The sequence below is a fragment of the Drosophila sechellia genome, chromosome X (genome assembly GCF_004382195.2).
Source record: "Drosophila sechellia strain sech25 chromosome X, ASM438219v1, whole genome shotgun sequence".
Lineage (NCBI taxonomy): Eukaryota > Metazoa > Arthropoda > Insecta > Diptera > Drosophilidae > Drosophila > Drosophila sechellia.
Window position 1 is genome coordinate 2,917,156 of NC_045954.1, and position 12,525 is coordinate 2,929,680.

Genomic DNA, 12,525 nt, shown 5'->3' on the forward strand with positions numbered 1-12,525 from the left:
GGCATGGACTCTCTGAGATTCAACAACTTTTGACCACGGTTTGCTAATGAAGATAAATGCAAAATAGATCGATAGAATATTTCAACGTTTTTTGCTTTCTAAAGTATATGAAATTACGCATTCGTTGTACTTTATTTATTTATTTATTTATATCTGTTGATATATTATCATACACTTTTTGGAGGAAAATCCCCCTACTCTGGTCTCCAATTTCGTGTTTCCCAATTAAAACCAAAGCCGACTCACAGAAAAGCGATCCTCATCAATGGGCATATTTCAAAATTATCATTTGTCGACTCTTTTTCATTCCCTTTTCCACCTCATCTTTTTTCATGGAAATGGAAATACTTTTGGTGCAAGGCAAGTGAGAAAAGAAAAGTCGGGGAAAAGGCTGAAAACTAACCCACTATGCGAGAGCCCAGTGAATTATTGCAAGTGCTTTGGGTAATATTTTATGGGCCTAGTCTGGTGTGACGGTTGTTTTCTTCCTTTTACGCCGTGAGTGTGTCATAATTTACAACAGTTGCTGGCCAAGTTGCGATTAGATTACACTCTCCTTTTCCTGCAAATTGTATCAAAAATGCAGGCCCTAATCTTAGGGTTCCCGTGCAGGATTTACAAAGAAATCTTAAGGCACTTAAAGTTAACTCGGAAAATTACAGGGCTGAGAATCGAACCAAGGGCAGGGGCAGGCCCAATTAAAAATCCATTCATCTCTTTCGAAACTTAAAATAATCACAAACTCTTTCGATAATCGGACTCCTGAAATTTCTTGGTGCACCCAGGCATAAATCTTGATTATCCCGAGAGCGACAAACGACACTGATACACAAAAAACCAAATGAGCCGATGATAAATACGGCATCGCGGCATTAAGATATAACAATATATCCCAAGATGGAAGACGCATAGAGGCGCCCCAGCCCGCTCTCCGAAATTTAAATGAAATTTAATTAGCCAACCACGGAACAGTGGGTCAAAAACAAATGCAAATGTTGCACAGATTTTAAATTTTATAAGAAGTGCGGTTCTATTGTTTAACTTTGCAATAATCTGCATTGATTATACTTTATATTATAAGTTAGCACCCCAGTCTAGGTTATAAGTTTGGATATTGGAATTTATAATGACATTTGTGTTTCGACCACAACTCCTTAGTTTGCTGCCCACTGTGCCGCTTGCTTTATGAGTTCATTTCGATTCTGATTGGACACAGGGCCAGCATTTATGAGTGGCTACCCATTCCTCTGTGGGGACTGTCTGCAGGATTGGGGGAACTGAACTGCGGAACGGGGCGCTTTTGATTCCGAGTCCGAATCCGATGCGGAACCTAATGAAGTACGCTCGGTTGTTAAGTTGGAAGTTCTCCTCCTGGTGCCTCGTTTTCATTAGCATTTGCACTAATTGTCCTCCGGCTGGAACCGTTTTTCTTTCCGCACATTCCCATTCGAGTTCGTATTCCTATTCCATTTGCCAACTGCTGCTGATTTGATTGAAACCAAAAAACAATCAGGGTTTGCTCCAGCAGCTGCTAATGAAGTCAATCTCATGAATGCACATGCCGTGCTCATTTCCGCTTTTGATTTATGCTTCACAGAAAATCGCCAAAGTGCGACAATGATAATGCGGTAGACTGCGAATAAAATCGATATCAAAAATATGATGCTACGACTCCATCCTAGACAATATTGCTGATTGGAAAGGATACTTATTGGAGGAATCTAAAATTTAATTAAATGAATGTGCTTATTAAGATTGACATAAGAGCAGCAAGAATAATCCATGTACCATATGAATTTCTCAATTTTAATCTAATGTATATTACCTTGTGCATTCTGTGATTTCAGTCTAAACATTTTCTTTTCGTGTGGGGTAAGTGGGGAGCAACGGGAACTGTACCAGGTGCTGATTGTGCTGGGGGTTTCCCTCAGTTCGTTTGATTGATGATGCGCGATTGTGCAAACAATAATTGCGAAATTACAGTTATGTTCTCGAAAGCGGCAACCCTAAAAGTGTTTCCAAAACGGAAACGAAGTCAAATTACGATGATTGAGATTGATGGCAATGGCGATGGCGATGGCACGATTGAAGGCAAGGGGTCAGTACGCCTTTGTAGTGTGCTTAAGTGCATATGGCATTTACTTTTTGCAACTGCAACCCATTTATTGATCAATTATTGTGGATTTTACAACACACACATTTTCATATGAACGAATAGAATCTATCTGAAAAAGTAACCTTCGATTGATGCACTTTTCGTGCCCCAAATTGTTATCCACATGCCTCTCGATTGAACTGTTGATTAAGCAACCACTGGTGCACTCAAATCAACTGATTGATTGATTCACCGCACTCATCAATCATGGGTCACCGCATCTTGAGCAGCTGTCAATCAAATTTAGACAAAAACCAAAGCAATTTCTCAATATATTCCGTTTTTTTCCCCGCACTGTAGTTTTTGGTGTTGCTTTTATCAGCAGAAAACGCTGCGGAAGCCGGCTGGCGAAGGCAACAATTAAAAGCTGGCGAAAAACAAAAGCAGCTGAAATAGTGAACAAGATGCGGGCAGCATCAGCACCAAAAACAACAACAATAGCAACACCAACAAGAAGCATGCCGAAAGATTCGCAACAAAAATCTGCTCAATCACTTTTCACTTAACCCAAACACAAGAACTTCAAGTTGAGCAGAGCAGCGAAGGGAAGGGAAGGGGGTTGCGAAGAGGATGTCGGTCGGACCGGGGCTCAAAGCACTCTTCTGCGGGCAGAAGAAAGAAAGAGAGAGTGTGAGGGCAAAAGTGATGTGTGGGCTTTTGAACACCAGCAGAAACGAGCAAAAGAAAAACAGAGAGAGATCGATTTCATACTGCCCATCACGATACTCTCCTGCACTTGATCAATCGAACTATATAGCCTGGCTATTGTTTATATTTGATTTTCATTATTTTCGATTTGCCTCGTTAATCATTGGACCCATTTATTATAAGACTACACACGTTTGTCACCAAATATGATAACAATAAAAACATTATCTAAAATTTTCAAGTGACGGAGTACAAATAAGAGATTTAGTAACATCTTCGTCGATGTTTGCATACGGAATATACCCTAGACTTGCTAATGGGTAGCATAAGGAACACGGGGCGTGCAAACAAACAAACAAACAGCAACAACAACGCCAAGCAGGCAAAAAGCAAAAGCAAACTTTACGTGTATGATGATATGCAAAAAAGGCCATGCCCTGTGTGCAAGTGAGATGGATAGATGTGGGGGGCTGAGTGGGGGCGGGGCAGCACACATGTGCCGGCCACTCACTCACACACTCGCACACTTGATATTTAATTCCTACTCCAAAAAGGAGAAGAAGCAGCAGCATAAAAGCGATGACTACGTCAGCATCAAAAGCAGCACTTGACCCACAAAAGTGCAAAAAAAAAGAAAAAAAACTAAGAGAGTAGCATAAAGGAAAGCCGAAAATTTGTTCTTGTTGTTTGACCGAAAAATGTTTGCAAGCAAGCAAAAGTCAGGGCGGAAAGTGATAGAAGGGTCAGTCGATAACGGCGATGACAGCGTGAGAATTCATCGAAATTATCGCGATTAATGAATTGCGTTACAATATGTGACTATATAGGGTTTGGTTGATCTGCCTGCGAATTGGACAGAGCTCAATAAATGTTACTCAAAATTCAGTTCAATCGATACAGTTTACTTCAATTGCTTCATTTTCATTTTTAATTGCTTCGTACTTTTATAGACTTTGTATCTTTCAGAGCATATCTTTTGGCGCTACGTGACTATCGGTAATCTTCTTATCTATCGTTTTTCCTTAAAGACTCTTCACCGATTGCAAGCTTATGCAAAAAGCTTTGGCCCAGACTTAAATGCTCATTAGAGTGCAGTGTGGGGGTACGGAACTGCCCCCTTACCATCCAAAAATATCTGAATCAGAATCTCCCACCTCCCCACACTAATTCCACAGCCTCCTGTTCACTCGCTGCAGCTTGTTATTGTTGTTGTTTCGCCATGCATTTCCAGCTTCTTAAGGGAAAGAGTTTTCCCAAAAGGGAATGGTTTCCAGGGTGGGCAGATGTGTGTTTGCTATATGCTTTCGACTATTGGCAGTTTCGAATGTGTCAGCAACAGCAGGTGCCACGCCCCTAAGCCCGCTCCTAATACCCGTTGATGATGAAAGTGCGTCAAATGGTTTTTTGATTTGCTTGTTTGCGTAACTGAGCTGCAACTTCCCCTCGGACCCCGCTAATCCTGGGGAAATCTGGCGAAATCTGGGAAAACCTGCCAAAACCCCTTTTTTTCCTAATTGCGTATGCGTGTGCTGAGGCTTCTAGATCCTTGCGTAAATTTAACAAGTTCGCACTTGAGCCGAAAGCAAAGTGAAGCACAAAAACTACGCCTGCCAAAAGGCAAAAAAAAAAATAGAGGAAAAGGAAGTGGGCTAACTAGACGAAGAATGGGTCAGAACGGCACACAGAGAATCAGTTGGTAAGTTCTAAAAAAGCTAACAGTTTTATTAATATCTAATATTATTAGCACATTTATTTAAACTACGCATGAAATCAACTAAAATATGTTTTAGACATATTTTGAACTGAGACAAATTTTATAATTTTTTTCCAGTGCACGTAGCGCATAAGGAAGCAAGTCTTTTCTAGGGATTAATTTGATTTAGATGTTCAAGTGTTTTGCCTCAAGTTTGCTCTGTTTTTCCTTTTCAGTCGACTTTTCACACAGAACTGAACTTTTTCGACTTGTTAGATACTCTTGGCAAACTTCTTCTTTTTTTTCGTAAATGTGAAGTAAAGTCGAATAGAGTTTGTATTATGATATCTACATTTAGAAAGAACACGGGTTTTTTATACAGCATATCATCAAACAAATAACAATACAAAAAATTGTATAAATGGTAAGTTCATAAAACCTATTTAACAACTTTACCAATTATTTGAAATGCCTTCTTGAGCGAAATAATATTTCACTTTGAATATGAACTATAGTTGGGGAAATTTACTTGGTTTTAACTGAGTTCTTCCCCTTTTTTTTGGAAGCAGCCAAGTTTCCGTTGACAGGTCGTACCAAAATCAGCAAAAAAGGCAACAAAAAAAATGAAAACACTTAAAACTCAGATTTACGTCACATGTAAGACAGCCCCTTCACCCGACCCCCCTCGTTAACCCCATAATTGAAAGAGGATGGGATTTGGGGGATTTTCGAGGCAAGGCATCATTAGGACGAAAAATTCCGTCTTTTTCTGTGGAAAACTGGGAAACTGACTTTCGTACAAAAGTGCAATGAAATGGGGTCTTCATGGATGACGGGGCTACAAATCGATAAGGTGTAACCCCAAGACCCCCTTTTCCCCACCTCCAATACTTTTTTCTCACTTTCTGCTTCTTCGCTTTGAAGCTGCAAATTAATTAGATTTAATTATTGGCCCCACTCCAATCACCTTCTTGTTGTCCTTGTATATTGATTGAGCCTAATTAACTGTGCTTGAAGTTTTGTACGCGCTCTGCAAATTTTCAATCATCCATCAAAGCCAAATCAGGACTTAAAGGGCGTGGGAAAATGGGCGGGCCATTGGGTCGGAAAATGGGCGGGCATAATCAGTGCATGAGCTGGTCAGAATGAGCAGGAGCTGATTGGTTAGTTTGCAACTGGTTTCTTTCCGCTTGTATCTATTACAATAGATGTAATTATGAAGACACTCGGAATTAATCAATTAATTTTCTTATCAGCACATATGGATTTAAATTACGAAATGCGGCGGATGGGCTTAGTTTTCACAAATGTAATGAGAAAATTCGGCTTTAAATTAGCAGCAGTTCGTGCAATTTAAGACTCTTAATTGGCAACAGAATTAGGACTTTTGATTTCGGAAAATGTAAATTCTGTTGATAAATTGCGAAAGCCATTTAAGATAGTTTGCCTAATTAAATTATGCTCATGATTATCACATTTAAACTAATAAATGTGGGTCACTTTAAGCTGTTTGCCGTGAAATGCATTCTCATGATTTTAACTGCGATTAATCCAAATTCCTCTAATGCTATATTTGCTGGACATTTTTTTATCTTCACTAAATATTTTGTGGAGCGACATTTATCAAACGCTCGAAAGACATGTGCATGGCTTTTATAAGTGTGTGTGTGTGTGTTTGTTTTTTTTTTTTGTGCAATTAATTCGCCAAGTCATTTTCAATCAATCAGCGGTAATGTTTCAGGCAAAACCAACGAAAAATAGACTTTTCAAAACCATACGAAAAAAGGCAGTGAACAAGCGCACTTGACAAGTGTGCCAAAAAGGCAAAAAAAAAAAAAAAAAGGAAAAAAAGACAAGGTCGTTGTCCACTTGTGAAGGCCTTACCACCCTGCTCGCCTCCCCTGCTCAACCCATCGAAAATTGGCTTACAATTGGTCTTGTAGAGCAACCACAAAAGTACTAAGTAAATCAAACGTCAAGTGGCCAAAGCACCCAAAAACCAAACAGACAAAAAACAATACGGCCGAAAAAAGTTGGTAGAAAAAACCGGTAGAACAAACACGTCACGGCAATTAAAAGCCAACGGAATACAAGAAATTTACAGAACAACAAAAATCGATTTCAAGAGAGCGGGGGAGGGGGCCAGCCAACTAAGCCACAATTGTTGTTGCTCCCATGTCAATTGACCATTGCTTGGGGGATTAAAAAAAAATATAAAAAACAAGCAAAAAGCCACGAAGAATTCGAGAAATATCGACAGACAACGGTGAAGAATGGATAAAAAGGAGAGGAGCCGCAGAATTTCATCGGTTTCTACATCTTGCCTGCATTGCCACTTGGACAAAAAATAAAGTGTTAGGACCAACAGCCACAAGTGATGGCAGCGTGACCCATTGTACAAATATATTAAATATAAATAAAATATCTCAAGAATATAGGAAAAATGTATACATTTCTGACCTTGCCATGCTATGTACTAGAAATTTGTCACACAAAGTGTCATGATTATCGCTGGCACGTGACTCACGCACCCATTCCTTGACTCCCACATTCCCCGGATCCCTGGATCCTTGGATCCTTGGTTTCCTGGACCCGACAGGGGCAGGATGCCCCACAATTATGCCCTTTCCTGACCACAGACGTGGACACTCTGCATGCCAAACTTTTCCACTTTGCAACTATTTCAAAAGTAAAGCGAAACTTGTGGCCCACTTAGTCGTCCGTCCATGTCCATATACACACACATACACGGCTAAATGTGTTTATGTATATATTTTCGGATATCCCGCCCCATGTCCGTGTGTCAACGCCGCAGTTTGGGTCTCCGACGTCGATTTCCAATGCGGTTCGTGTCTTTGCTTGCTGCATGATTTATGATTTCTGCCTCGAAAAGTATTTGTGGCATTCCATTTTCCTCAGCATTTGTGGCCCTTTCCTTGAGGTCCAAAATCCGCATCCCGTATCCCGTATCCGTATCCGAGTCCAAATCAGAAGCCAAGTCAGTGGCAGAGTCACTGCCAGAAGCGTTCAACGTTGTCTACTCAAATCATTTTAATTGAAAATTACACATGAGCGGAACCGAGGAGAAGTAAACTTTTAATCACAAGTAGGCGACTTTCGGAATGCCCTCTAACTTCTTCGGCTCCATAGTATGTCTGTATATATTCTTTAACATTAATATAGTATATAGTATGTAATAGAAAACTAGCTAATTTTAAAGCCCAAGCTTTTCAGTTTCGAGGCTGGGAAGTTCGTCTTTGTAGGGCAGCGAAATGTGCTAGACCAAAGGGAACCGGCGAGTGCTTCCAAGGGCAGTGGATGGTGATTTCGACTTTTAGCACAGCACATGTCCTTGGGCTGTGTGAACCTGTGTACCGACCCCATGCCTGGCTCCCCCTGCCCACTACTCAGTTTCCCCCAAAAGGTTTCGCGGGCTTGCCCAGGACCTTGGCTCTCGGTTTTTGGCCTGGCACATGGCACGTTTTGTCCGTACCGGAAATGTCCATTCACTTGCATATTAACAAATTTCCGCACACTCACACACCAGTTGCTATTTGGTCTATGCAAATGCACTGCGAGAAATAAGCAGCAGTTTTGGGCTATGTTTTGCCTATTTACTATATTCTGTTAAAACAGCACAACAAATACCCATTACACTATTTCATTACAAGCAAATCTCACTTGTCTGCGCGTTTCAGTGTATGCTTGGTGGCAGCAGTACTTAATGAACTCCCCAGGAAGAGACGCAAAAGAGAAGGCCAACCAAGTTGGTCGTACATCATAGGGTCCTTTTCCATATCCTCGCCATGGGGCCATATCCATGGCTATGGGCGAGCCAGGGGCTGGGGGGCGGTGGCGGTGCTGGTGGAAAGGAAACAGGAAAGTATTTTGAAGGCACCGGAAACCGGAAGCAAGCAATAATTCAAATGAATTTCAAATCAAATCATTGCAAAACATTTACAAAGTATGTGCGCCAAAGCGCTGCACAAAACCGCACAAGAGCCAAATGCCAGCAAGTTCAACTTTGACTTTTGCCAGCAGCTGCAGGTGGGCGCCCACGCCTCCTCCACCCGGCCTCCTGCCCTTCCCGCCCCTCCCGCCATTTTTCACCACCCATGCCACTATGGCCTTGCAGTGATTAATTTCTATTATTATGACACTGATTAGGTCCACTTACAGGCTCATTACAGTCATGAGCACATAATACACAGCCAGGACACGTGACGGTGATTTAGAGGTTCGCGAAATGGAACAGCGGCGCCGCACGGAGGGGTCGTCCTGCTGACCAGGACGAGGAGCCACGGGAGCTCCCCGGGCGCCATCCTGCAGACATTTATCAAGACATTGACCGCCGCATGCAGAGCCGACCGGAGACCGTTTGTCTTGCACTTGACCAGGGGCTCACCCAGGGGGGTTCTTACCGGGCCAGCGCACCTCGTAGACACACCGACAGACGGCCCTTCGAACATGAACACCAGTTGGCCCATAAATTAGTGCAACTACGTCAAAGCCACTGGCCTACACAAATTTGAGGCTTTGCAATCGCAGGTTTGGTCGATTGGAAAACATACAAAAGGTGAGAGAGCAACGATGGCCATGAAATATGCATGTTATTCCAAAGCTAAAATTTAATTATCCATTTTAAGCCTTCGCCATAATGACCGCGAATAAAACGAACTTGGTTGCAGAGTGTAATTGCTTTCAATTATTTAAATAAATAAATAAGGTTGCCTTCTCGCATACTAATAGTAATCATTAAAAAAAAATTTCTTGGATGGGGGAAAAAAAAAGTTATTCGCTTAACTAAGAAAGAAGGCGGATCCTCTTCTCAACCGCGATTTGGTCGCACCACCATCACCTGGGCCTTGTTCTTGCCCCGCTTGTTGCCACGCCGTCGACGTCGCTGGTTGTTGTTGTTGATGCTGCCACGCCTCTTGTTGACCCGGCGCCTACGGGCGGGAACGCGCCTCCTGTTGTTCTGGCCACCGGGACGCACTCGACTGGACACCGCCTGGCCCACGATCTGCGGCAAGAGACCGGCAACGGGAGAGGATCCATAGATGACCTGATTGATGGCCGCATTGGTGGCCGACGAGGAGGAAGACGAAGATGATGAGGATCCCGAGTTGCCCAGGTTCACATAGATAGCTCCATTGGTAGTCGTGGTGACCAGGCCAGTTCCGGTTCCCGAAGTCGTTCCTGACGTGGTTCCCGTCGTTGTGCCCGTAACACCTCCCGTTCCCGTTGATGTGGCGCCCGAGGTGGGACGCAGTTGCTCCAGCATATCCTGCTTATTGGTTATGTACTGATTCAGGGCCGAGTTGATGCCGGTGTTTGATGAGCCGGTGCTGCTGCTGCCACTGTTCAAGCCCGATGCCAGGAATCTCAGCTGGCCATTTTCGTTGCCATCCTTCACATAGATGCCGGCCAAACGGCTGTTTTGATCCTTGGCCAGCGGATCCTTTTCCGCCTTCTGGGCCATTGCTGGGCCACAACTGCCCAGCAGACAGAGCATTAGAATTGCGTAGATCATTTCTGGACGATGGACCATCGAACTGTGTGTGCCATTGGGAAGATCTTTGGCACTTTTATAGCCCACCATGAGTTGACGGAAATCGACTTTCATCGGTCATGGATGCCATGATGCCCGGAATTCTGTGTGCCAATATATATGTATATATGGTTTATAGGTTTTAGAAAGCCTTTCTTCTTTCTTCGCGCACCATTTTTGCTGGCCTCGGGGCCAAATAGTTGGGCTTTTCGAGTGGCAAGAGCGTGTCAAGAAGTGCTCCTACTTGTAGGCCATTGTTTGCTTTGCCGCGGATCGTGAACCTAAAGTGGTCGCAGCCGAAACCGAAAAGCAAAACCAAAGCCAAAACCGAAAACAAAAACCAAGGAGCTACACTTTAATTAAAATTTAAAATCAGCAACAGAAACACGTCTGCTTGCAGCTTCAGTTGGGGGTTTTTTCGGGGACAGTGGGTAGTAATATAAATGGGAATTTGAAATCCAAATCGTATTGGTTTATACAAATGTATGTACCTTTTAAGGGTTCTATTAGCATCGGAATACTGCTCTACAAACTGGGATATATACTCTGCACGATACAAAGTTGAACCCATAAACCGCTGTTGCCCTTTTATGCACCCTCTTAACGCTTTCTCACTCTCTCTCTATCTGAAAATTGCATATTTTCATCACTCTATTTTTTTTTTTTGGGATCAACCGCTGTGAGATTGTGCATTCGGAATGGTTTCCATCACTTTGGCGCCAGTGTGCCGCAGATGGCGCCCCCTGTTGGGGCGCATTTAGCCCCCGGAACCCCCCTCGCCAGCCTCATTTCATTCTATTGCCGTTGATGCGATGCTGCCTTGCTGGTGCCTTGCTTCTCAATTTTTCGCCTAAGTTGGCCAACCGACAGTTTTGGGGCTGAATGCCTGGCGGGGGCTGTTGAAATAAATTTCACTTACGCCAACGCTCACACACACGCACCGAAACTACACTGGACAAAAACACAAGTGCTTCCTCTCAAACTAAGAATTAAGAGCAATAGTAACGGTAGAAACCAGCCAAGTTAAGCTTTCATTTTGAATTGCAGCGATCTGTGATAGTATGATAGTACGTCACTAGCAGTAGTAGTGACTAGTAGTAGTCACTAGTAGTTTTCTGCAGCGCACACATGGAGCGCCACATGAACGGAGAGACACATACGAATGTCGCTCACTGTTCGCGGTTCGTCCTTTACTTGGCAATGCAATTACAGGCGCTAACCGCGCGTGAAAACAGCAACAGCGGCAATAACAACAACGGCTGAGGGAGAAACTATCCACACCGAAGGGAAGCATATGCTCCTAAAATCATCTGTAAACCGGACTGTCCTCGCGAATTATAATGCGCGGGCTGAACAAGTTTCGAAGCTAATATTAGATAGTATATAGATAGTATAATATTAGATATATATAAAAATATATTGATAAATATCATACATAATAGTTTGTTTGTCAATTTGCTCAGAGACTTGCAGTAACATTCGGCAAGAGTATGTCCGATAGACTTTCCTGCTCCTTGGCCTTCCTCTTGATTCACTTTATCCGGCACCACCCCCTGATTTTCCCCACCCCATCCCACTGGCAAGGTGAGGCTTCCATTTCCCATTTTCCTGCCACTGAGCGGCTTAAAGCGACGCAATGACAATTAACAACAGGCGACAAAACGACAACGAACGAAGGTGAGGCTAAAAACGGGATGGAGGTTGGGAAAATTCAGAGGAGATACTTTGGGTGGTTGGGGAAAATGCCATATCAATGACAGCGCCAGAAGCCCAAAAAGAAAAATAAAGAGACAACTTCACGCCAGGACTCCTCGCAGGAGATTCCACCCACAACCCACCACACAACATCCAACATCCAACAGCCAACAGGCAACACCCACCTGCTCCACACACTTACGCATATTAAGAGGCTTGAATTTTTCAGTTTTTCGCAGACTTTTCCAGCAACACACCAACAGCCCCACCCCTTCCATTTTCATTTGCACGTGCAATTGAAGTGCAAAATGCGTTTGGCAATAGAATTGCCAGCTAAAGTTTTCCCCAAACCAACTCGAATTCCCGCTTTTACCCAGACTGCTTTCCCCACCACAATACAAAACTCAGTTCCGTTCTTTCGTCTACTCAATTTTTATTTTTGCTCGACTTCGGTTTGGTTTTTGAAGTGAAATTTTTGTAAGTGAAATTTCAATGACATTTTAATGGAAATTGCAAATGAATGATGAAGTTCGTTGGTGAGGGGGGTTGGGGGGCTAGTGGAGGTAGGTGTACTTAGTGGCTTGGAAAACTGCACAGACCATCGGAGGGGAATTACAGAGTTGCATAATTGATGCCAAACTAAGGGATATCTGCACTTAGCAAGCGTAAAGCAGTGCCAAATAAAGGATGAAATAGCACAGCAAACTCAAATGTATAGCATTGATTTGAATCCTTAAAAAAAAAGCATAAAATACTAGTTGAAATGGGGCTTATACATGGATA

At 43.0% G+C, this 12,525-nt stretch overlaps 1 protein-coding gene across 1 annotated transcript; it reads right to left on the reverse strand.

Annotated features, from left to right (window-relative positions):
- Positions 1-9,178: 9,178 nt before the first annotated feature.
- LOC6616218 (cell wall protein IFF6) lies at positions 9,179-10,122 on the reverse strand. Its single transcript, XM_002040547.2, has one exon. The coding sequence runs from the start codon at positions 10,120-10,122 to the stop codon at positions 9,325-9,327; it is 798 nt and encodes a 265-aa protein (XP_002040583.1). The 3' UTR covers positions 9,179-9,324.
- Between the last annotated feature and the right edge of the window lie 2,403 nt (positions 10,123-12,525).

Excerpts from the sequence above, each read along its gene's own strand:
- LOC6616218 (XM_002040547.2), bottom strand. The coding sequence starts at position 10,122 with ATGAAAGTCGATTTCCGTCAACTCATGGTGGGCTATAAAAGTGCCAAA.